The 26,225-nt window shown below is 46.9% G+C and overlaps 2 protein-coding genes across 2 annotated transcripts; both read right to left on the minus strand.

Annotated features, from left to right (window-relative positions):
- Positions 1-15: 15 nt before the first annotated feature.
- LOC111071927 (gastrula zinc finger protein XlCGF7.1) lies at positions 16-1,790 on the minus strand. Its single transcript, XM_022363476.2, has one exon. The coding sequence runs from the start codon at positions 1,722-1,724 to the stop codon at positions 729-731; it is 996 nt and encodes a 331-aa protein (XP_022219168.1). The 5' UTR covers positions 1,725-1,790; the 3' UTR covers positions 16-728.
- Positions 1,791-5,335: 3,545 nt separating this feature from the next.
- On the minus strand, positions 5,336-24,819 carry LOC111071920 (AF4/FMR2 family member lilli). The gene is given in 10 exon segments (XM_041593481.1): positions 5,336-8,619; positions 10,666-11,328; positions 11,405-11,677; positions 11,747-11,865; positions 11,947-12,198; positions 12,270-12,497; positions 14,052-14,146; positions 15,160-15,337; positions 23,722-24,037; positions 24,794-24,819. Coding segments are annotated over 9 exon segments (4,905 nt in total). The 5' UTR covers positions 23,833-24,037; positions 24,794-24,819; the 3' UTR covers positions 5,336-5,633.
- Between the last annotated feature and the right edge of the window lie 1,406 nt (positions 24,820-26,225).

The raw sequence follows: 26,225 nt of genomic DNA on the forward strand, positions 1-26,225 counted from the left end.
CATTTTTTTTAAGTATTTCGATATTTAGCTTCTGTGATTAAAATAATCCCCAGGAAGCACACAATCGATGATGGAATTTAATTCATGTGACTGCTAGGAACCGTTAAGAGTAGTGTACAGCGGTTTGATCAGCATCGGTAGATGGGTCCATTTTTGCTGTCTTCTAAGGGACTCCCTCATGGGGCTAGCGATTGGGTTGGCAGGGCAAGGAGTTTGAGTCGAGTTAAATACAGACCCTATCAGAGGCTAGAATTGCGTTCAATGGCCTCTTCCTAAGCCTAATCCTAATCGAAATATATATACGTGTAGGTACTACTTTATATGCACGAGAAATAGTTTCTAATCTTATCTTTACAAACTACTACTGAGATCTATCTTCTGCCAAATGCAAGAGGCTTCCACACCCATGTGGCATGTGATTGCTTAGAGGAAGAACTGGCATGTTCTTGTATTTGAGCCTTAGATTTACATATTTCGATAATAATACTATGAGTGTTATATGCATTGCGGATTACTTATTCTAGTTATGTACAAATTAATTTAAAATTCATTTAAAATTCACTTAAAATTCAGTTAAAATGTTCTCTCTTAAGCTCTAGCTTAGGGACTACGTTTCTAGTGATAGTTAAAAAAACAGAATGACCAGAAGGGATACGTAGGGGGTATATACTTGAATACTCTTATATCTCGGATATGTCGAACATGCTGGCTGGATGCAAGCAAATGGTTTAATTGCAATTCAATGGAAATTCTCCATCAATATGCTCCTCGGCATCCTTCTTGCGGGTGAACTGGCTGAGCAAGTCGCTGAAGTATGGCTGCTGCCGCTGGATCACCTCGTTGGGGTGCTGCTTGAACTGTATGTGCTGCAGCAGATGCGATTTTCTTGAGAAGCCCGTGCCGCACACAGTGCAGATGTAGGGCTTACGGGTGCTGTGGACGAAGAGGTGAGAGTTTCGGTTCTCGAGCCGGCTAAACTTTTTGCCACAAATGTGACAGCAGTAGGCTTTGATGCAGCCATGGACCAGCATGTGCTTCTTGAGGTAGACTGGGTGCGAGAAGCTGGCGCTGCACTGTTCGCACGACAGATCGAACAGCTTTTGGTGCACCGTCTTCAGGTGCTGCTGGAGCAGTCGCCGGCGTGTGAAACGACGGCCGGGGCATTTGGGGCACTGATGCTTAGCCTCCTTAAGGTGCTTGGTCCGGATGTGAACGCTAAGGTTGCTGTTCTGAGCGAAACGGGCACCGCAATCGTGGCACTCGTACGGCCGGTCGCCGGTGTGGGTGCGCAGATGCTCGTCGAGCCAGCGGCGGCGTTTGAACTCCTTGCCGCACTCCTCGCACGTGAAGGTAGACGACGGCGGACAGTTTTCCCTTCGCGTTCGAGGATGCATGCGCCGGTGGGCGATAAGCTTCTCGTGACTGGCGAACCGCATGGGGCAGCGTGTGCAGGCCCAGGGCAGGCGGTACGTTGAATCCGTAGGATCTGGTCTCCACTCTCCGGGCTCTAATTCTTCCTCCTCCAGCCCCATCATCCACTCTTCGGGGTCATCCACAGCCTGCTCTGCTTCGTCCTGATCTACCGTAATTTCTGCCAACTCCTCTTCTGGTTCTTCCACTATTATCGAGTTGACCCACTCCTGGTCGGAGTCTTCGGACTCCTCGCACTCTTCTATCAGTGAGTCCCAGTCGATGCTGGCCTCCTCCAGCGTTTTAATTGCCATTTATTATTTGTGGGGGCCCAACAAGTACAAATTTACTTTTTTCGCGTCGCTGCAAGCGTTGCCACATGGGATTTTATCCAATGCACTAACGCCTCGCACAAGAGGGCTGCCAGATGGCGCCAACAGAGTAAAACACACTAGCGCGTTGCTCAAAACTGCGCAAAAACGACAGAAAACGTTACTTTTCGTGTTAGTATTTAAATTTAAATCCAATAAAGATAGAAGACGTTATTTGTTTTGTATTTTTATCAATTGTTATGCAATTTATTCATACGCTATGTAAATATAATTTGTTCACAACTGTTATATAATTACTTTCATTTGTTTTTATTTTTCGTTTTTTTTTTTATTTTAAAGCGGCTGCTTTCAACAATTGTTTGGTTTTGTTTTTTTATTTTATTTTTTTTTTCGATTCGTATTTAATAAATCAATCAATCAATCATTACTGTATAATTCACACATTTTGGTTTCTTCTTAGATGATTCGACGAGAGTGGCTTGTATTCATTCGTATGTGTGTTTGTGTGTGTGAATAATTGTAATTCCGTTAACTACAACTACAGAGACGCCTCTTAAACACACACAGGCACACGATCTATCCATTCGTGTACCTTGTTTGGTCGAGGTCTTTTTTTTTTAGCTTTTAGAAATGTTAACAAATTTACAGACTTATATTTGGATTACCGTAATCATGTATGTATATATACTATATATTATTTATATATGTATAGATGCATTATATAATATGCACTGAAATGTTTCAAGAGGATCTGCTGGGGGTGCGTGCTCTTTTGTCACAAATCGCTTTGTATGGGGGGAGTGAGGTAAGGAAGTAATGGCGAATGGTTGATGGGACGCGTGAAGGGACAGAATGACAGGATCAATTTTCTTTGCTGTTTGGTTTGGTGTGTTGGCCTGTGTAAAAACCGATTTCTCTAAAATTTGTCTTACTTTCTCGTTTACTTTAAATACGATTTGGGGCTATGCTATCCTTATCCCCCACATCATTGCAATATCGTTTATTAAGATTCCATCTCTCCATTCCATCCGTTAAAGTAAGAAAAAAAGTGCACTAGTTTTCCCGTTCTGGTATGGCTTAAACCTCGTCGAAGCACCAATCTCTTCTCTTTTTTTTTTGTTTGTTTGCTTATATTCCTATAATATATCCATCCCGTCTGTATTATATACGATCTGTGTCTATAATTGCATTTTATTTAGTTTATATTTAAGAATTAATCCCACACTCGGCTCCTTTCGATTATTTCGTGTGTGTGTGTTGGGGTGTGTGGGTGTAGAATGTAATTTGTTTTTTAAATGCTACAAGTAAATGCCTGCCTGCCTGCAAATTATTTGGTATTTCCTTTCTCGGTTCCTCCCTTTTTAAATATACTTTGGCCTTATTCGCTAGGAGTCTCTACACTACTCGTACACTACACTACATACTTGCTGAAACATTTTGCAATGGAATAACGGCAAACGAAAAATGCACACCACCCACGGCACACAGTTCGTGGGAGGGAGGGATGATCCGCAGAGAGACAGAGCGCAGAGCGAGTGAGAGAAAGAGATAGCGATTAGGTGGTTTATATCGGAGAGGGAGAGGATTAACCGTTGGTTGGCTGGCTGGCTGACTGGTACGAGACATTAAGATAGTGAGAGAGGATAACAGTTAGATGCTCGCTCGTTCGCTGCTGTCATGTGCCAGCGTGTGTGCATTTTTCCTTTCCCTCTTCTTCACTTTTGCTAATCAATTCACTATATATGGGTGTACTTAGGTGTGGTGTGTGTGTGTGTGTGTGTGTGTATATATATGGATTTGTGCGAGTGTGTGTATGCGTTTGTGTTTTTGTTTTTTTATTGCAATCTCTGTAAATTGTGTAGGTATATATTTTCGTTTCTTTAAATATTCCATACATACAATACATTTATTTTTCGTATATAAAAAAAGAGCATTTTGTTTCGTTTAGTTTAACGCCTAACAGGGATTTTCCATTTTCATTTAATTTCCTCTCTCTCGCTTTTCTTTTCTATTCGTTTCATTTCGTTTCGTTCGTGCTCCTTCTTCTCCCCTTATCCTTCTCTTTGCGGCTTAAATGCAGTTATTGACCTGAACAATTGGTTTATCTTTTTTTGGTGTGGTTTTTGTTGTTTGATTAATTAGTTAATGCTTTCTCCATATATATGTATGTATGTATATATATACTACTATATGTGTGTTTATATATACGTATCTGCACGTAAGTATTTCTGTGTGTATGTGTATGCTATGTATTATGTATGTATGTTTATATTTCTATGTATTCGTTTCGTTTATTATTTCATTTTGGAATTCTCGTTAAAATAGTTGAACATTTTCTTCTTCTTCTCCTTCTCCTTCTGCTATTTATTTCGTATTTTTTTTTCGTATTCGTATTGCTCGGTTACTTTTTCAAAAGTTATGTAACTGTTATTGTTTTTTGTTTGTTTTGTTAAAATTTAAAACTTTTCCTATGTTTTTTTTGCTTTGAGTTTTATTCAAGGTGTTTAAATATTACTGTTATAATTTTATTTTGTGAAATGTTTTCGGCTTTTGACTTTCCCTCATTCATGGTATTTTTGTTTTGCTTTTGTTTTTTTTTGTTTCTTTTGGTGTTCGTTTGTTTTTGCATTTGGTTTCTTCTTGTTTTTTGTTTTGTTTTTTTGTTTGTTTTAGATTTCTGACGTCACAAAAATTTCTACGTACGTGTCGCTGTTGGTGCTGTTGTTGTTGGTGGTGGTTCTCGCAACGGATTCTCAAATAATAAAATTACATAAAGTTCAAAAAAAAAACAAAACCAAAAATAATTAATAGTTCTGTCGTCGATTCGGAAGGGAACGAGCGAGCGGATCGCGGGGGTAAGGCTCGATCATTGGAAATCTTCATATTTTCATTGATGGTTTCCCAATGGTTCGAGCCTTGACTGTGTACAGTGGCAGCTCGAAGCACTGGGAAGCTCCTCTTCATATCATTTTGATTAAAATTACATTTTAAAAGTTAGTACAGCTGATTGTTAAGTCTTAAAACACCAGATGCTTCCCCCAAAAATGTCAAGCCTCTCCTCCACTGCTCGAGCTCGAGACGGTTTGTCAGGGGTTACGGGGGTCACTACAATATCCACTCGTAAATAAATAATTTGGCTCTTACACACTAAAGACTCGCATACATACTAAATATATCGTACATAATATAGGGAGGGTCTGGGGAGAGGGGTGTTAAAAAAAAAAATAACTATATATATAAATGGGGGCATATTACATACATAGATTGTTAATTATAGTACAGTACGGTTAATAATAATTATAATAATAATAACAATAGGCAACAACACAGAGCAGAGAACTGATGTATGTATGTATGTATGCGTGTGTGTTTGTGTGTCTGTGTGTGTGTTTGGTGTGTTACAGTTACAGTTTACAGCTGCAGTGTTGCATCAATCGGGATGAGTCTGTGTGCATAGATCTGTAATTTGTGGACGCCACTGTGTGCCTCTCAGCTGTTCCAATATGGATGCATTTCTCTCTCTCTCTCTCTCTCTCTGCAGTGTTCACAGGACATAAAGAGAGGGAGAGAGAGTGAGAGTGACAGAGATAGAGTGGTAGTGGTAGTGGGAATGACAGGGTGCGTGGGTGGGGGGTGTTAGACAGAGACAGACTTAAGTTAAACAAATTTTTTGCTTTGGAATGGCTATTGGGAGCAGCAGAATCGGAATAATTTTTCCACTTTTTCCACTGAATTTCAGGCGTCGCTCCTCCTGTGTGGGGGTTCTCTAATCGAAAGAATCCGCAACGCTTCCTGGACCGCCCCTCCGCCTCAACGCGTTCGTCGCCTGGAGCCGCCCCTGCCACCGTCTGGCGGGCGCGGAGTGGACAATTTTTATGACGTCTCTAAAAATCATACTTTAAAGGTTTTCTCCCGCCGCTGCTGCTGCTGTTGTTGTTGTTGTTGCTGCTGTTGTTGTTGTTGCTGCTGCTGCTGCTGCTGGTGGCCACGATGGGATGATGGCTGCTGCTGCTGGGAACCATTGGCGGGGAGCACACTCATGGAACCAGCACTGCACAGGGCTGCCGCCGCTGCTGCCGCCGCCTCCTCGCAGGCATAGCTGGCTATACGATGATCGCTGCGCGATCGCTCCCTATCATGGCTGCGATGGCTGTGATGGTGCTCCGCTGCGGCAGCCGCCGCTGCCACTGCTGCAGCGGCAAGGCCTGCTCCACCGTTGCGCTTACTGGGTGCCGCCTGCTGCTGGGAACGCCGGTTGCCCAGACGCTTCAGCTCGTAGTCCCGGGCATCGGCCACGTCGAAGGTGGCCGCCCGCTGCTGCTGCTGTTGTTGTTGCTGCTGCTGCTGCTTGGCGTGCTTCGACGAGGAGGAGGTGGTGGTGACGGCTGCTGGGACGGGGGCTGGAGGCGCCTGCTGGTCGTATGGCTGCGGGAAGTACTCGTCGTACTCGTGCTCCTCGCACAGATTGGCATTGCAGGCGGATTGGGGGGGCGGCTGCTGCTGCTGTTGGGCGTGGCTTGAGCGATGCTTCTTGGGGGGCAGGGGAATGGGCGCCTGCGCCGACTGCTGCGTCTGGGTGTGAGTGCTGGCTACCGCCGCCGCTGCGTGCAGCGACGTTGATGATGTGCCCCGTCGCACAACATCAACGCCGCCGCCGCAGCAGGCGCACTCCTACAATTCCGTCACCGAGTAGAGGTCGCTGCTGGCATGGGCGGCATGGCTGGCATGGGCGTGCGCATGGGCATGGCTGGAGTGTGTCCCATGGGTGGCGGGTCCAGTGCCGCCGCCACCACCGCCGGCTCCTCCTCCGCCTGCTCCTCGTTCGCCACGTTTCAGAGAGCGATAGAAGAGCGCCTGTTGCTGTTCGATGAGCAGCTGCTGCTGCTGCTGTTGCTGCTGCTTGGAGGAGCTCACACCGGCTCCGCCCTGATAGTTGTTGTTGTGCTGGCGCTGGTAGAAGGCCGCCTGCTGCTGGGCCTGCTGTTGCAGCTGCTGCTGGTGGTGATGATACGTACTGCTGCTGTCGTACGAGTGCTGCTTCTTCATTCCGACGAGCACCTGGCCACCGTATTGCTGCTGCTCCACGTAGCTACGGGCATTGTCTAGCGTCTCTGCACGACGCGGCCGCTCCCTGTCACGCTCACGATCTCTCTCCCGTTCCCGTTCACGTTCACGCTCTCTATCGCGGTCGCGATCCCTCTCCCGCTCCCTCTCATAGCCGCCTGTCTGCTGCTGCTGCTGTTGCCGCAGGCTGGCGGACTTTGGTGGCAGGGTCTGCATGTGGTTGGCATTGCTAGAGTCGCCACCGCCACCACCTCCGCCCCTTGATGTCTTGTGCCTGTTCTTGGGCGGCAGGGAGGGCGGTTGCTGCTGCTGCTGTTGCTGTTGTGGCTGGGAGGCAGCGGCTGAGATCTTGTGGCTCTGGGGCCGCTGCAGCGACCGATACTGTCCCAGACTGGCGGCGCACAGCGGCTGGGCGGATATCTTCGACTGTGTGGGCGACTGCGAGGGTATCTCCGGCAGCGGCTGGTTCACGATCGAGGCCGGATTGAGGCTGCGCTGCACCACCCGCGGCGCAGCCGTCGGCACCTCGCTGCTCTCGATGCTGTAGACGGCCGAGGGCGGCAGTATGTGGGTCGTCGGTGGATGAATCTGCTGCTGTTGCTGCTGCTGCTGTTGCTGCTGCTGCTGAAGGGCCAGAAGCTGCTGCTGTTGCTGTTGCTGGAGGGCCAGGAGCTGCTGTTGCTGCAGCTGCTCCTTGGCGTAGGAGCTCCCAACGCCCGTGGTGCCGGGTATCTCTGTGAAGGTATTCTTTGGCTTTGGTGGCGGCGGCGGTGGTGCGGGTTGAATCTGCATCTGTGGCGGCGGCTGTGGCTGTTGCGGAGGTGGTGCTGGTGGTGGCACCATCTGTTGTTGTTGCTGCTGCTGCTGCTGTTGCTGCTGCTGCTGCTGCTGCTGTTGTTGTATCTGCAACTGGATCTGCAATTGCAGCTTCTGCTGTTGCTGCAGCTGTTGCTGCTGCTGCTGCTGCTGCAACTGTTGCTGCTGCTGCTGTTGGACAAGGAACTCCGTGGAGCCACACACCTGCGGTATGCAGTCCGGCTGCTGGCAGTAATCCTTCGAAACTGTGGCTATCGATGGCGTCTTGGCGCTGCGCAGATTCGGCGACGGTGAGGCACCCATGGGCATCGAGGAGGAGACACCCTTGAGGGAGCCACCATATCGGCCCACATGCCGCAATGTGGCACACTTGTTGGCCGTCGCCGCAGCCACAATATTCAGATTATTGTTGCCACGCACCGCCTTGGGTCCGATGCTGATGTATTTGGGATCGAAGCGATTAAAGCTGTTGTTTGTGACATCGCGGGGATCCCGGTCGTCGGCCAGCCCCCCCTCGTTGCCGACATCCAGGCCGTTGCCTGTGGACCTGCACATGGCATTGGCCGTCTGTGCGGAGAGCACGGATCGGATGGAGCTGCCCGTGGAACGGGGCAGGGTCGCCGAAGCGAATATGTTCTTCAAGGTGCTGCTGCTGTTCTGATGTTGATGTTGATGTTGCTGATTGATGATGTTGCTGCTGTGCTGCAGCTGCTGCTGCTGATGGGAATGCTGCTGCTGCTGCTGGAGTGGTGGCTGCGGCGGCGCTTGCTGCAGCTGGAGCTGCAGTTGGAGCTGCTGCTGCTGTTGCTGCTGGGCTGTGTTGTTGCTATTGCCTGCATAGGTGCTGCAGGCAAGCGAATCTCAGTAAAAGTCGTTCGATTCGAGCGTCTTACACTGCTTGCTGAGCGTCGCGTACTTTCCATTGTTCGGTCCCTGCATATACGAGGCGCTCTGCTGATGGTGCGACGGCAGACGTCCCAATGTGTGATGGCCGGACCTGCAACAACAAAGGGAGGGAAGGGAGAATCCATATAAGTATTTGGCAAAGGGCACAAACTTTTCATAAATATTCTTCATTTCTCTTCCCCTGCCATCGATTCATCCCTCTGCCAGCGTCTATCGTGGCCCTGCTTCTTGGCTAAAATATTGCAGGACTATGATTGTTCCTAGGGGTTATCTATTGGAACTAAATTCAGTTCAGTCTACAGTCTAAAGTTTTCCTTTGGGATTTGAGGTGTCTAAAAAGCATCCAAGGTGTCCATAAACACAAACCCACACACATATAGGCAAATATCTAAAGTTTAACCGAGTTATCTTTAATCTTAAAGAACCCCTTCCCCCTGGGAGTTGCCACCAGTTTTTCCTTCATCTGTTTCCTGTTCCATTTAATGCATTGAAACCAATGTGGGATTGGATTATTGTTTATTTAAAAAAAAAAAGAAGAGAGTATAGACATAGAAACTAAAGCTAAACCCAAAATTAAAATTATAATGTAACCTATAATTAAATTCTATTCGGTTTCGAGGATCTAGAGTGGGGAACAAGTGGGTATAGAAGATAGCAGAGGAAAAGACACGCTCCTGGAAGCCTTAAAGGAAGTATTTCTAAAGTAACCACAGCAGGAATAGCCTGAAATATTCGATACTTCAGTGTCTTTTTGCTTCACTCAAAACCGAATGTTTTATCAAAATGGCAATGCTTTTCATCTATGGAATATCTATGGTATATATATCTGTGAAACCGTTTTTCCATTAAGAGCCCTACATGTAACTACAACTCAACGGATGAAAGTATGTAAAATAAAGTGATTTATGCGGACTTAAACATGCAAAAATCTGTAAAGAAACAACTGCCGCGAGCTGCCAGGTGTTCAAAGAGCCACTATGACAAGTAACTTCCAAATTGTGTATGACACAGGATGTCGGGGGAGACACTTGTACGAGCAGTACACATGGGGGGATTCCATTTAAGAAGTTACAAATTGAATGGCAATTGAATGGGTTACCATTTTGGGTGTCTAATTTACCCGCAGCGTACTGGACGTGGCTACCTGCACAGCGATGATGATCCATGATCCTAAGGCTGGGAATTTATGCTTTAAATTGCTTATTGCTACAGCGTGTGGTTGTCATGCAGTGCTCTGTTTGTGTCCTATCCTATAATTAGATCTATTCGATAGGTGTACGATTATAACTATTAGAGAGACAGAGAGAGAGAGAGGGAGAGAGTGTAGATCTTTTGTGTCTTCTCCCTGTTCTGTGAGTGTTATAGATAACTCCTTGTGGCAGAGCTCTCTCGCTCACTTTTCGCTCCCCCCCTGGATTATAGATTGTGTTCTGCCTGCCTGCTTTTGGCACTCTTTAAGTATATTTTAGCATTGTTAAAAATGCTTAACTTGTGCCCCACATTGGTTCCCAAGATTCCTTGCAGCTCTGTTACTGTTGCACACCCTCCTAGAGTCACACTTGGATCTACGATTAAGTCTCATCAAAAAACCTGCCGTGGAATATAGTTCGCTGAGTATAGGGAGGGATATTAGTGGGGGGTGGGGTGGCATCATTAGTGTGCGATTCAGTTCCAGTTTCAGTTGTGTGTTTCTGTGTGTGTGTGTGTGTGTTTGTTGTGTGGGGGTCGTGACGTAACGTTAGGGCATGGAGTAAAGCCCCTCGTTGTGGTGGATGATCTAATGTTCGGTGGGTCTCACATGCAAAGGGGGGTGCAAGGGGTGCAAGCAGCACAACAAAACAAACAAACAAAAAAAAAGGAGAACAAAGAACTAAGAGAGAGATCCCTAATCTCTCTAGCAGAAACAAACAAAAACAAAAAAATAAGAGGAGAAACTCAACAAACGGGCAAAACAGAAAACAGAAATGAAAAACGGAAAAACAGAAAAATGGGAAAAAGGAGAAAAGAGGAGAAAGAATGGAAACAAAAAATTGAAGTGTGGATCTAGGAGGGAGTATGGGTAGGGTAGGAATTTCGTGGGGAGGGGGAGGGGGGATCACAAATCAAGAAGCAAAAAAAATGAAATCAAAGTTCATGCCTTGTGCCATGCACCATATCATAGCCGGGCGGCGGCGACGGCGACGGCGATCCACGACCCCCTCCTCTGGCGGCCCCCGACACCGAGGTGCGTGTGTGGTGGTGGCCGGCCATTGTCATTGGAGCTACCATCGTGGCCATCGCCGCCGCTGTCGTCTGGTTAGTTCTATTATGCTGTTGCTGTTGTTGTTGTTGCAGTTGTTGTTGTTGTGTGTTGTAGTTGTTGCTGTAGTGGTTGCTGTAGTGATTGTTGTGGAGGTTGTTGTTGTAGTGGTTCTGGTTCTGGTTGCTGTTGTTGTGGTGATGGTGGTGGTGGCCATAAATGGCCGTGGATGAGCTGTTGTGGCTTGATTGAGATTGTGATGATGGTGATGCCAACCCTTGTCTCAGTCCCGCCGTTCCATTCCTGTACGGTCCAACGCCATTGTTGCCGTTCATTCCGCCTGCGCCACCGCCGCCTCCTCCACCGGATCCTGGCAGTGTACCACCGCTGGACACACCGCCGCCGCCTCCTGCACCACCGCCCTGCGTCTGCTGATGATGCAGCAGCGTGCGATTGATAGTCCCCGTGCCCAGCGGTGCTGTTGGCGAGATGCTGGCACTGGGCGCATTTGAGGCCGGGAACAAGGGAGCCGTCTCCGATTTGTCTGCATCCAGCGTGGGTCTTCAGAGATCGGAGGAAAGGAGAGGGTTAGATTTAGCAGGAGTGGATTGAATGAATGAATGGTATAGCGCCCTACCGCTTGCTCAAGTAGATCCAGGCATGCGAGTCCGCATACACGAGTATCGTCAGCAGGAAGGAGGTGAGCAGCCCCGCCACCATCATGAGGCTCAGGCCCAGCAATCCACCGCCGCAGAGCCCGCGCAGCGCCTCCGCATAATGCCGATCGATGGCCCTGCGATCGAGAGTGGCCGAAAGGGTCGTCAGATTGCGACGCGTCTCCTCCAGATCATTGTCCATGGCCGTCAAGGTGCGCTGGACATCGATGCGGGGATAGGTCTCTTGGCTCATTCTGAGGATTATAACTCATGAATCATTCAATTCAATCGATGCAGGAGAGTAGTCCTTGTGTTATCCTTACCGCTGCATGGTTTCCACACTCTCTCTGGCCCGATCCACCAGATCCCTGCTCTCGTTCAGGCGCAAAATAAAACGATTTCTGGGCGTGCCACAATTCAGGAAATCCACATAAGGACTCCGCTGCAGAACAAACAACAAAAGGATTGGGGATTAGTTTCGTGTGGGATTTGCCCCGTGCCTGTGCAAGCTTGTCTCACTCACCATGCCAACCTGTCGACACATGTAGTCATGGGGTCGCATACAAAAGTCACCAGCAGCCACACTGGAGGCCAAGTAGATGCCAGCCAGCAGCCAACAGATGATGATGCAGAACAGGCCCGAAACACTAAAGAATATCAAGGTGCAACGCGACCTGCGTGCCACTCCAATTACCAGCACCGTGCACAGCAGCAGCAGGACAGTGAGGAAGGCCAAGGTGGCGGGCCATCGTATCGATTCGTAGAGTTCTCCCATCTGCAAAACAAAAGTAAACGACAGATTGCATTTGTGAATGGAATCCACCACTCAGCACTCTGATGACTCACGTGCAGCAGCCCCATCAATGAGGTGTCATTCTCGCCGCCCTTGGCCTTCATGAAATAGTGCACCATGCTGTCCAGGGAGGCGACCGCTCGTGATGTGTTCTCTCGCACCAGGCGCGACGTCTCAATGAGCAGCATCACCACCGTCTGATTGTATTGGGGCTTCTCCACCATTTGCTCCACCTTGTGGCCGGCCATCTTGGACTCCAGGTCATGCTTAATGCTTTCAGTCTGCAAAAAAAAAAAAAATAACAACAAAAAGAGAGTCAGAAAAAAAGAGAGTCCGAGAAGTGTTAAGCAAATGGCCAAAACCAAAGCCAAAGCAACCCCTAGTTCAAAAGTTAATGACCAAAACGAAAGGGGCAACGGCGACCAGTCTGCATGTTCTGAATACCCTTGATAATTATAGTGGGGGGATACATTCTGTAGGGGGGCATGCTTGTAAGTGCAGGCGAAAGACAGAGGAAAGAAAGCCCCTTTAAGGGGTGCAAATACGTCTTCAAGAAAATGAAACCAATATTTAATATTTAATTAATATTTCCATGAAATCTAAGTATTTGGGAGAGCCTGTCACTGGATATATATATACATGTATCTTAAAGCTGTAGCAATACCTGTGCATTTATTTATTCCACAATATTTATATACCCTGCAAGAGTTAGCTATAAATAGAGAGAGGGGGGCGTAAGGGTAAGGGTAAGGTAACCTCCTGAACCTATCCCAACATTTGCATTTCTTTGGGAGTGTTTCCTTCCTACCTACCCTCCTTCCTTCCACACGCACACACACACACACACGCACACGCACGCACAGATGACGAAGGCACAAAGGGATTGTGGGCACACAGCAAGAAAAAGGAAAGGAAAACTAGTTTCCATCGTAATACTTTTGCTTCCGCACTTGGAAGAGGCGGCGGGGAGGCAGGGAGGGAGGCTTAACGGGTGGCGTGTGTGTGGGGTTTCAGTTTAGAAGGAATCGTTTTGCACACACGCAAACCGTCGTCTGGAGCAGGACGCCCCACTCCTCACCTCACTCCTTTCTCCCCGTCATTTCTTCTGCCACTCTACCCCTCTTCTGTTGCTAGTTCTGGTTCCCTTCCTCTGGGATAATTAATAGCGTTTTACTCAAGAGTCGGGCAATGCCAGCCATCTGTTTGGGCGAGACGACGACGACGATGACTCCTGGCCCCTCATTTCTCATTCACATCCACCCCCCAAACCCTGGCTGGCTGCATCCCTACTACCTTTGATGCTGATGGCGGCATCGCCGTTCCCCCACTCCTACTCCTAAGAGTCCTCCCCTCCGCCCCCCCCCAGTACTCTTTTGGCGAGTCTCCTCCCGTTTTTTTCCCTTAACCTTTTTGCCATATCGGCCCCAGCAGGCAGCTCGGCTGCTTCGCTTCTCTCTTTCTCTGTCTTTGTCCCTGTTTCTGGCTGCTGTCTCTTGTCTCATGTCCTTTGGCTCCTGACAAAGTTTATGAATAGCAAAAGCTTTTGGAGTCCCCTCTCTGTCGTTACGAGGTAACTGTCAACACTGGAGCAGAAGCAGCAGTGGCAGTGGCAGCAGGGGGAGCAGCTTTTAGGTTGATTATAATGAAGCCGGACTGAAGGAGGAAGGAGTAAGGACCAGGAACAGGAGCAGGAACAGGAGTCCTGCAGCAGAAGTAGAACGCCTCATAGAGACACAGAGAGAGAGAGCATGGTTTGGGTCTCTCGAAGAGTAGCAGAACCATTATCACTATTTCTTTTCACCCATCACCCATCCAGCCCCCCCGGTGCAACTCACCTGTCGTTTCAGGGTGAGAACGAGACCCTCAACATTCTTTCCAGAGCTAAATGCCTGCAGCAGTCCATTGTGAAAGTCATCGTTGCCATATAAACCTGCAAAAAATAGATACAAAAAAAAAGAAAGAATGAAAAATAAAATTCGGTGTCGCTCTTTCAGCTTAGATCGGAGTCGGAGATCAGGGATTACCAGAGCAGCAACATTCCATCCACATGCCATAAACCGGGGGAAAGGTCAGTGATGTAAGAGGCCCGTGCCACAGACACACACACAGCCACATACACACTCGACATCATTTATGAATGATTCAATTAAGAGCAATAATTAAATTATTATTCCATCATATTCCCCCCTGGCCCACACCCTCTCCACTGCTCTCTCGTCTCTACCCAATTGCTGGTTAATCGATGACGCATCTGCCGCACGGCGGCTCCAGAAAGCACAGAGGGAAAGGGCAGCGCAGGGCAGGGGTAGGCAGGAGCCCTACAGCTGGAGGGCATTACGTGACAAGTGAGCGAAACATCTTCCAGCTGCTACACTCCACAAAAGTATTTTCGGGCTCTCTTCTACTTGTTGTGCCATTCTTCTTTTCTTCTATTCTTTCTACACTTTTCTCCACACAGCTCTGCAACACGCGTCATGCAACAGTTTCCGTCGGGTTTCTTTCTTTTTCTACTCATCTTTTCTTCATTTTATAGTCATCTTTTATAGATATTTTGTGCATGTCAAGTCCACAGATCACAGAGACCACATCTTATCGCGCGTCATGCAGCACCGCTCTTCGGTTCAAATCGTTTCTTTCTTTATTAATCTGGATAAATCTTCATTATTCTCCGTGTCAAACTCCCTCAAATGTTTCATAATCCTAAAGAAAATCTCCAGACTGCAGGGCAAATGCATTTATTACGATTGCAAGCCACGTTCCATCAGCAGTCCAGCCGTCCAGCCGTCCAGCAGTCCAGAAGTTTCTGGCCGATTGCCAGAAGTCAATCCATGCGATGCGGCGGCGGCGATGGCAACTACAACTACGTACGTGCTCTGGCGGTCCAATTTACTTCCATTCCAGAGGGCGGACAGAAGGACAGATGGGACGGGACGGGACACTCACCTAATCCAATCGCTGCACATGTCATCAGGGTGATGATCAGCAAAGTGCAGCTCTGGCATCGCTGGGCGCTCGGCTTCCGTTGGCGTCGATCACAGCAGCGGGTGAGTAAATACAGCAGCAGTCCCACCAATGAGACGATGAGCAGGCCGGCGGGTATCGAGGCAAGGATGCCCAAACTCTGTAAGCAAACAAAACAAAAAGTAAAGTAAAGTAAAGAAAATAAAAGCAAGGATTAGTTTCTGGGTGGGGGGGCTTTAAATGTATTATAATCTCGGTGGGTGGTACATTTCCTGCATCAAATTTTTCCCCCTGCTTTTCTGGTTAATGGTTTGGTTTCTCTTTTGTCCTGGACATTCAACAAAAACTTTTAATTGAATAACTTGCAACATTTTTGTTGCTGCTTCTGCAGCTGCTTCTGTTGTGCTGCATTTGCTTCTGCTTCTGGTGTAGCAATTTGTTGTTAGTTGGCTTCGGCAATGGAAAGTGGAACGAGTACAAGCAGAGAGAGCAAGAGGGAGGAGAAGAAGCAGCAGCAAGCACTCAAAAGAGCAAGCAGTGGGGTCCTTTTAGGCGACAAAGCGGACACCCTTAGCCCACAGGGGAAGAGGAGCAATGGAAACATTATTCGAAATAAATTAAAAATATTGCATAAAATGTTCCCCTTGCAGAAAGGACACACCATTCGCTGTTCATCGTCAGTTTGAAATATTTAAATGTACAAAAATATACAATCCATCGTATGAATACCATATGCAGCAAATCATTTTATCTAATTTTAAGTGAAAGCCACGTAAATGTAGGAGCAAGCACTTTTCATTTGCGATGCATCCACCCCGTATATACCCACACTTTGGTAGGGTATTAAAGGGACATAGAAATGTCGCCTGCAGAAAAGTTAATTCTTTCTTTCTTTTTCACTTTTTTGTCCATGTCTGAAATTGAATTGAATTTTGGGGGGCACAGGACACACACACACACACACACACACACACACACATACACACAGCCACAGCAGACAGTAGAAGGACACACACACACACAGCCACAGCACACAGGAGGAGGAACCCTTTTTCAGTCTGCAACCGAAAAAATGTTCTTCGCTTAAAGGTAATTTCATTGCCTGTCATTCAAAAAAATAAAGCAACAGAAACAGCAACTCCACCAGTATATGTCCTGCAGTACACTCGACTCCACTCCACACCACACCACACCCAGCGTATCGTTGTGAGTGTCAAATTACAAGAGTCGTGGAGTCGTGGAGGAGGATATTGGACACCCAACAGAGAAACAGACAGGCAGGGCAAGCAGGGCAGGGCAGGGCAAGTCTGTGACATCACACGTTGATTCCAATGAATCGCAAATGAGTCAGAAATCAAAATTGAAACCAACCAGCTTGATCCTTTTTACGCGTCTAGGGGCATGCGAGTATTTCCTGATAATTCCAGTGAAAATCGTTGAAATTTCCCCCATTTTAAATCGATTTTAACTGGTCAAATTTACTGTGTTATCTTTTTGTAAAATTCGTAATTTAATTCGTAATTCGTTATCTTTAATGATTTCGATGTTGAGTATGGGAACGCTCCTCGTTCCTCGCAATGGCACACAAAACATGACTCAACCGACACCCGAGTATCGGTGAAATTGTTTGCTCTATCCCCTTGCTTTTTCCCATTGAGTCATTTTCTGCATGATAAAAACTGAAGAAAAGAAGCTCAACACAATATTTGAACTCTGCCATGAGAACGGAATCCTTGTAGGTCTATGAATATTCCCTAGATGATTCCGTAGATCTCAGATCCTCTAAGAACTATTTGAGCACGTCTTTAATTTTCGTTCTTGGTTTTCTTTGGAAATGAATCATTCCAAGAACTTTCCATCATCTCTCAAAAGAGTGAACAAACGCATTGATTTAACCCAGTTGGAAATGTCATAGATTTATAGATTCAACGAAGATATAAACGAAACAAAACAAAACAGATTTCGTTTTTAAGTTGATTTCTAGCCAATTTCCCGGCTGTCAATCAGAATTGAAAGCGACACCCCCAGTGCCCAGTAGTCCGTAGTCCGCAGTTCCCTGATTGCCAGATTGCATGATGTGTGGATGGGATGGGGGTTGGGTGTGGGGATGGGTTGGATATTTGAGCCTTGAGTCCACACATCCATTGGATCCATTCCCCTACGTAATCTGCTGGTGGTGGGTTGGTGGGGTGCGGCGGGTAGGCTCTCTATTTATTATTTATTGCACTCTTTTTTGCCACTGTAAATAATCATTAAAACTAGTTACAGTTCTCCCTCCGCTCTTCCCTTTCCCTGTCGCTCGCTCGCTGTGTTTGTGTGTGTGTGTGTGTGTTTTTTCTGTTTGTGCCTCAGCACTTTGCGTGTCGTCTCGCCCCGTGGTGTGTGTGTGTGGGTGTGTGTCGTGTGTCCTCCGCCTCGCAGTTGAATGACACTTGAGCCACGAGACGCTGCCACGCCACCCCCCCCCTCGCCCCAAACACACTCCTCCCATCCCCTCCCCCCGCGTGTGCTGCAATGCAATCTACAAAATGAAGCGAAAATGTCTCGTGCCCAAAGCTCCTTGGTCCGAGTCCTGCTCCCCCATATACCATACGATACGCTCGCTTCCATTGGCATTTATGTAGTTCGTGCCTCTCTCGGTTGTGTTTCCTCTCACTTAGGGGAACATTTATGTGCATTAAATCAACGCCATTTGTGCTGCATGCAATTTTGCTTCAACTCATAATGTAACGATAAAAATTCGAATATATGCGTCAAAAAAGGACTTCAAATTAATTGGCAGAATACTAAATAGATTATTCATGATTCTCCAAGAGTTACTTTCTGTGGAAAAGAACACAAGAAACACTTTTCGAGGTTTCTCCATTCTCTGAAAAAGTGACAGAATTTTCATTGAAATACCCATCGGTGGAAAAGTTATCGTAGCCCTCATTATTCCAACAGATGAGGGAATTTATCCTTTCGCTCAGGGAATTTATGGCAGCCACCCAACGGATGAGGTGCTCCTCAGGGAGGGCGAAAAGCCTGCCCACCCACCTTTCTTGCCGTTTGTAAGGCGCTTAAAAATGTGAGAAAAATTACGCGCTGCCACAGTCAACGACGGTCGATGATGGGATGGAATGCTTGGGATGAAGGAGGTTGAAGGTAGAGGAGGAGGAGGAGGCTGGCTAGAGATGGAGAGAAGATGGTTGTGGATGACGATGACGATGGAACGTTACACGATGTTCCGTGTGTTCCAATTGAATTAAATCAAAGCAAATTGCCAGCAAACAGCAGCAGCAGCAAAAACAAATAACCTTGACGGCTCCGCTCTCTTCACCCCCCCCCATCACCGTCGTCGGCTCTTCACAGCTACCTCACCTCTCTTTACCTCTTTTCCTCAATTGAGAATCTCCCTCTCTCTCTCGCCATTTATCTGTCTCTGTTTCTCACTGTGGGAAGTGTGAAAAGTGGCGGCAGCTAATTGGAAACTAAATCACAAGATATGTATCTGTTTGTATATTTATGCAATAATTCCCCCATCCCTCCCCGCCCAGACATGCAAAAAATTAACACCAGAAAAACAAAAAACAAAAATATTGAAAGTAAACACAGAAGATTCCGAGATTCGAGCTTCAAGATTTGCGGTGGGTAAAAATTAAGAAGAGATGATCCATATTGATTCTTCCAGGAGACCCCCCCAAAGAGATTTTCTCTTAAAAATGATAACACAATAAATCAAGGTACATCCAGAGTTAGGGGATTATCCACGATAACTGGCACTGGAACTGCACTTTCCCTTGTATGGAATCCCTCAGATAAAGTGAAGCCACAATGGCATAGTGAAAGCAAAATTAGTATTTAAATTTTTAAATAGCAAGCAAAGTGAAATTAAAACTTCGATCAAACAAAGGAAAATCATCTTTAATATACGAAATTTAAATATTCGAATTCCATTTAAATTATTTTCAATGTTTTTCTTTTTAAATTGATTCAGTTATCGTTTTTTTTTGGGGCTATTATTCCATTTCTTCTCCCTTCTTCACTCTCTTTTGTCTGCCTCCCCGCTGTGCTCCAGCCCCATTGGGTTCGAGTTTTTCCTCCTGCTGCGTGGGTGGGACGTGTTTTCCCTGATCGGATTTCGCTTCTGACACCACAATGATCGGATACCCACATACACACACACACACACAGACATGAGGAGCGGGAGGGGTGGGGAAAACCAGTTCTCTTTTCCCCACTCTTTATTCTCTTTTCTCTCTTTCTCCATCTGTTTCGCAGACACAACGGTTATTAGAACGAAATGCATGGAATATGGAAATGGATTCCCGATTATGCATTGGGGGGAAAAAAGGTTCGGCCACGCGCTTCCGGGGCTTGTTCTTTGCTCTCTATCTTTGGCTCCTCTCTCCCCCCTCTCACAACATCACTATATCACTGTGTCTCTTTCTCTCTCTCTCTCTATCGAATCCCTTCTTCTATCTCCGTCTCTGCAGTCGGCATTCTTTGTTGCTTCTTCTGTTTCTGTCTTTTTTATCGCCTCCTCCTCCTTGCCCATTCGAAGAAAAATGTAGATATGGGAAGTCAATAAAAGGGAACTAAGGAGGGAAGAAGAAGAAGAAATGACCACAAAAAGGGAAGAAGGTAGAGCAAAATGTACGTAGAAGGAAGTAGGAGTCAAGGTTACTCTAAAGTCCGAGAGAGCGAGGAAAAGAGTGACCCAAGAAGATAGCAGAACCAGTGGGGGAGAACGAAGGAACGGAACCCTCGTTTTCGTAGAGCAACAGGAAACAGAGTCAGCAACAGAAGGGCATAAAAAACGGGGGAGGGGGAGAGAGAGAATGAATAATAAAATAAATACAATAAATATGGAAAAATATGAATAAAAATGGAATAAAGCCAGGAAGTACATAAGTGGCATAGAACAAAACGGAACGAATGCAAAGGGGAGTAAGGAGAGGAGAGAGTGGAGAGTGGAGAATGGAGCATGCAAAAGCGGAGAGAAGAGAGTAGAGTAGAGTAGAAAAAAAGGAAGTACGCCATAGAACGACGATACGAGTGCAACAAAGTGCTGAAGCAACAACAAAAAGGTGAGGTACGTGGAAGGTGGGTGTGTCATCCGTCTGTCTGTGTGTGCCTCTTGGACGTGGCATAATTCTGTATGCTAATCATCACCCAGAGAGCTTTTTCATTGTCCGATCGAAGCAAAGCAAAGGGAGAGCAGAGCCCCACAAGCATCACCCCTCTCCCCACCACAGCTATGCGAAAGGGTCTCTGGAAAAGCAAACAACAGCAAGCAGCAAGCAGCAGCAGCTGCCCCAGCGATCGCTCCTAATCGAATTTTCATATAAACAAAAGCCATCAAATGTGCATTAATTCTGTGTTGATATTTCGATTTGTGGCACTTATGGGGCACTGTGGAGCACTATGGAGCACTGGTTCTGTGGCTTTTTTCTGTGATTCATTCAAAGATGCTTGGAAACAAAAAACAAAACTGGTGAGACGGCTGAGGCCCACGCAAAACTTTCACACACCAAGCCGATCGTCAGAGACAGAGAGACGAAAAACTAGAGAGGCAACTAGAGGAGAAGCAAAGGAAGAACTGTAACCACAAAACAAAAGAAGGAACAAAGGAAACCCAACGAAACAGAGGGATCGTAGCCGATTCAATGTTTTCCCTGCAGTGGCGAGAGAGAGAGAGAGAGAGAGTACAAGAGGGCACAGAGCAGAGCCCCGTTTGCACCTGAACTTTGGATACCCTTCCCCACCCAGCAAAGGTTGGGGGAGTGGGATATTTAAAGAAGGAGCCACTTTTAGGTTTCTTGATTTTGTGGGGAATATCCAGGGAATTTAATGAAATCAAATGGGTACTGGAAATATTTCTAGCATTTCGTACATCTGCCCAGAATAAGTTAAAAATAAAGGCAATCAAAAATTAAATCACAATAAAATAATTTCCATAGCCATTTTATTAGTATTTATTTAGTATTTTTTGTATTAAATGTTACCTTTGGAGCTCTCATTAGAATGATTTTAAGTGTGGATCCTCCCGACATGTGCCCAGCGCAATAATCTTTCGTTTGTATATTTTTTAATCGCCAAGAGACATCCCCCCTCATACAAAACAACCTCTGGAGCATTATATTCTGAACCAAATATCATTAACAGGGTATCTTCAGTGGTTCGGTGTTACCCCTCCTCGCCACTATTTGGGCCCACGCTGCTGGGGGTTTGGATCAGCAGAGATCAACAAAACAGCAGTACGAGAGCGTGGGGCTGGGTCTGGGAGCTGCTGGGCTTTCATCTTATTTTGTTGTTTATGAATTTCTGATCTCTGGGGTGGTCGGATCTTTGGGTCACAAAAAAGCGCTTCAAAAGAGTGTGTAAACAATAGAGAGAGAGATAGATAGAGGGAGAGACCCAACGTTTCATTCCATGCCATTCTGTTTCGTTTCGCTTCCTTTTGTTCCTTCCTCTGTGTGTTTCCTTTTTGTGTGACGAATCGTAAAGGGCAACAACAACAACGCAGTGGTTGGACAGACGGACGGACGGGATACAAAGCAATCTGTCGAGTGGTCGGAGAGGCGGGGCATGTGGCAGGGGCATCTGTTTGTTCTGCCACAATGTGATAGCAGCTGTGTGCCTCCGTCTTCTGTGGCTGCCTGGCTGCCTGCTGCCTGCCTGGTCGGTCGTCCTGCCCCATTTGTTCTGCTGTTCTGCTGTTCAGCTGCAGCAGCAGCAGCAGCAGTTGCAGTTGCAGCCACTCAAATGAAAGTACACCCCAGAGAGATATGATATCCGCCACACTGTGGAAAGTGTCAACAGATATGCACGGAAGAAGAGAGTACTCGTAAAATCCATGAATCATGAGAGTTATCTATATATAGAGAGAGAGAGATAGAGGGAAAAAGCCTTCTTCAATCTGTGTCTCAATTCTCGGACGACTCTGAAGCGGCAGATGTCGCCAACTTCCTCAACCAAGCTGTTTTCGCGTTTAATTTTAGCTCAAACCATAGATTGGTGTCTGGGTCCAATCTGTCCCATTTATGCGGGTTGAGTTACTCTTTCCCCCTTTTATAGGGTGCCCGCACCCGCACATCCAGAGAGGGTTGGCGCCTCCTTCCTCTTCAATGTCCGTCCGCTGAAGCCATTGAAGGTTGAATTGATGATCATCTCATCCGCCAGGGCATCGCATCTCATCGCATCCCACAATCAATGGATGAGTGGGCGGGTGGCAGTAGAGATTCCCATGCGTAGATATGGAATAAAGGGAGGAAGACCCTTGTAGATGACATCTCTCCCTACCTCCCTCCATACCTCCCTCCATTCCTTTTCCGTTTGGCTTGCCGGAACAAAAACCCCACCAATTAGCCATCTTCTGGGTCCCGCGCCCTTTCCTCCCCCTCAGCCGTAGAGCGGCGGTTCAACATTTTGCTGACGCGCGTAAAAACTACGCCCCAAACCCGTACCCGGCCTCCGGTGCATGCAGCAGCAGCAGCATGACCTACATCCAATCCAAGCAACAAAGAGAGGGAGAGGCAGAGGAGTGTGGCAGAGGAGAGGTAGAGCCGAGGCCATGCCAAGCGATGACCTGGATTTTTGGATTTGGATTCGAGAGTCGCTAGTAACCGGCATTCCCAGAGGGAGGAAGGAGGAGGGCAGGAAGAGCTCTGCTAATTTTAATCAAATTTTCCCTCGGGGATTTCTGAATGGCAAAATCTGCATATCATATGTGAGGGAATCCCCTGCAGAGAGAGAGAGAGAGAGCGAGCGAGAGAAGGCGGCAAAAGATGTGGAAAGATCGCTCAACAAAGTAGAGAAAGGAAGGGGAAGAATGGGCATAGGAAGTGGGGGGGTTCATAAAAGGAAGCCGGAAGTTTGCAGCTGCTGCAGCGCCCCCCATCCATCCATCCGCCTTCCCCCCACATTCAACCACTCCTCTCATTATTTCAAAAGAGAGGACGCGGACGCACATGTAGAGCACATGGCATAGGAGGCCTGAAACAAAGTGGGAATTGGAACGGACTAAATCATCGTACAGGGAGCAGGCAGGCAGGCACATGGCACATAGCACATGGATGAAACGGAATGGCAATGGTCGGGCGGGCTAGCAGACAGAAGAGAGAGCGAGCGAGAGAGAGAGGCGAAGAGCAGACCGTCAACAAAATGAAAATTCACGCGAGTATTTCCCACACGGTTTTTTTTTTTAACCGTGCGTTCCCTTCTCTCTCTCAGGTAAAGAGCGTGCAAAGAGAGGATGGAGAACGGAAAGAGGAAGAGCAGCAGCAGGCTGGCGAGGGTGGGAAAATGGACAAAAGAAATAGAAAACAACACTTGAGGAAATATACATATGCCCTCCTCCTCCTCTTTCTATTCCACAAGTACACGGATTGGATACTCAAGAGTTTCCACTCATGAAACACATAGAGAAAGGAAGAGAAAGAGGGCCACTTGAGAATCAACGAGGGTGAGGGTGTGAGAGAGGATAAGTACTGTGCACTGGCCCCGTCCCGCGGCATCATGAGATATAATATTTACAGGGTATTACGGGGTACCACTACTCACCTCGAGATATATATCGCTGTCCGGATTGAAGGTGTCGTTCACCCGGCGAAACGTGTAATTCACGTGCGGCACCGAGTGAAGGATTTTGACGAGTATGCTCGGCTGTTCCATTTTCGCGGCGGCAACGGCAGCGGCACACACAGAGAGAGGGAGGTCCAAAGGAATAACTGTTAACACTAATACTCTCTCTCTCTCTCCGTCTCTCTCTGTCACAATACGGGGACGACGACGCGACTCCTTTTGACGTCACAAGCCACTGCCTCTGCTGCTGCGCAAATTTTGAGAGTGTTTTTTAGCGCATTCCAAAAAACGGCGGCTGCAAGCAAAAGAACCGTTTTAGAACGAAGTCTCTCTTTCTCTCTTCTTCACAGGGAGCCACTGGCTGACAGGGGAGAATGTGGGTGAGAGAAGGGATGGAGTGCGGGCTGGCTGGAATCCAAGGAATAGAAACAGCAACGCATGCTCTCTCTCTCTCTCCACCAAACCGCTCTCCCACACACTCTCTTTGTCTCTCCCTGTGGCGCGCGTCCTGTTTTCACTTTCACTTTCCACACACACAACAACAAAAAATTCGTATAAAAAGAATTGACCACATACACACACACACACAGATCTCACACACACACATATATACATAGATAAATAGCGGCGTTTATAGCCACACCGAATCAGAGGTCCCCTCTGCTTTCCCCCACTATCCACGTTTTGTTTTGACTGCACCGCAGCATCCACTTCGCAAAAAAAAAAATATATATATAGGTACATATATAATAATGATAAGGTTATCAGCGGAATCCGGACCGGCACATGCTATATACTATATAGACAAATATTGGAATTTTATTCTACATATATACACAGATTAAATTATGCAATTATTCCGGGGGTTATCGCCGCCGCGTTTTAAAGGATATTTTTTTTTGTTCTCGGCTTCCCAGGGGCGTTGTTTCATTTACCGTCTTGTACCGTCCCGATTCGTACGTACGCCTCAAACACCGAAACGTTTCGCGTACCGTTTTATTCCGTTTCGCAAGTTGTCTTCCTCTTCTTCTCCTACTAACACTCCGTTTACCGTTTACTGTTACTATTGCTGCCGAGGTCCGTTTGCGAATGAGCAGAGACCCAAGACCGCGGCTGCAAAGCCAGCGAGCCAAACACAGAGAGAGAGAGAGAGAGGAAGAGAGCGTAGAGCACATTACGTGAGAGCCGACTTGTGAATGTCCTATCAGGGGAACAGATATGAGATTCGGATTTAAATGATATTCATATAAGATATCGGCGGTGATATAAATACACCGCTTTAGGCATTTTCATTGAAATCCTCTCGCATATGCAGATGCAAATCGAAGGGCATTTATCTGTCGCTGTTTCACAGTTGTTATGCTTTCTGGCTCTCTCTCCCTCATTTCGCTCTTTTCGGCTTCTTTTGAACTGGAGAGCCGTCGCACGGGAACGGGACTGACTGACTGGGCCCTTTGATGGGGCAGGGGCTGGTGTGGAGGACGGTATGGTTAAAGAGGGCCTGGCCAGAGCGTGTGGAACGAGAAGTAAACAAGAAGGCATAATGCTAAAAAAATATATTATAATTCCTGCAGGACGGAATTAAAAATGCAACTTGATTTCTGCCCTCTCTGTCTTTCACTCACTCGCTCACCCACTCAGAGATGCTGACTAAAGTTTTCCGCTTTATGTGTGCCACTTCTTCTTCTTCTTTCTTTATCAAAAGTCAGCCAAAAACGGGTTTGTTCGAAGCAACTAACAAGAATAACCGCTTTAAATACTCTACTAAGTTAGTTTCGCTGACTAAGTACGAAAGAAAGAGTGAGACGGAACGTGACGGCGAGCAGCTCCAATGACACTCACTGCTGCAACGCTGCCCCCCCTGACAGATCCATGTAATTCGAAGAACCCTTAGGAACATGGCTCCCCCCACCGACCAACACACAACGAAATTCTTTGACTGGCGTCACTCTCTCTTTCTCGCTCGCTCTGTCTTTCCCCGCCCCACTAAAACTCTTGGGGCCAGACTTTTATCGGCCGGTGGAAGTCGAGGAAATATGATTATTGTTCATAAATATTTGTGCAATGGCGGGACCCGACCCCACGACGCCTATATTCAAGACGATGGTAATCGATGATGATAAAAGGCAAACAAGGAGTGACACACACACACACACACACACTACAAAGGCACACGACCAGACGAATGCACGCGGAGGCGAGGCGGCCAAAATCAAGAGGAATTGATTGTAACCTTTTAGAGAGCAGCAGATCAGTATATCTGTATTTGATTTGCACAGCACAGCACGTTGATGTTTTACATATTCAGCTTCAGAAAAAAATTCACGGCGCTGCAATTTTTTTTGTTTCTCGCTGTGCCAGTGTGACCAGGAACTTGCTGAAAAAAATACCCAGTCTGACCCTCTGAAATATACCGAAATACACCTTTTCATTTTCGAAATATACCGTAAATATACCTACGGACACGGCAATATTCCTCGATG

This window comes from Drosophila obscura, unplaced genomic scaffold, assembly GCF_018151105.1.
Source record: "Drosophila obscura isolate BZ-5 IFL unplaced genomic scaffold, ASM1815110v1 contig_190, whole genome shotgun sequence".
NCBI lineage: Eukaryota > Metazoa > Arthropoda > Insecta > Diptera > Drosophilidae > Drosophila > Drosophila obscura.

Excerpts from the sequence above, each read along its gene's own strand:
- LOC111071927 (XM_022363476.2), bottom strand. The coding sequence starts at position 1,724 with ATGGCAATTAAAACGCTGGAGGAGGCCAGCATCGACTGGGACTCACTG.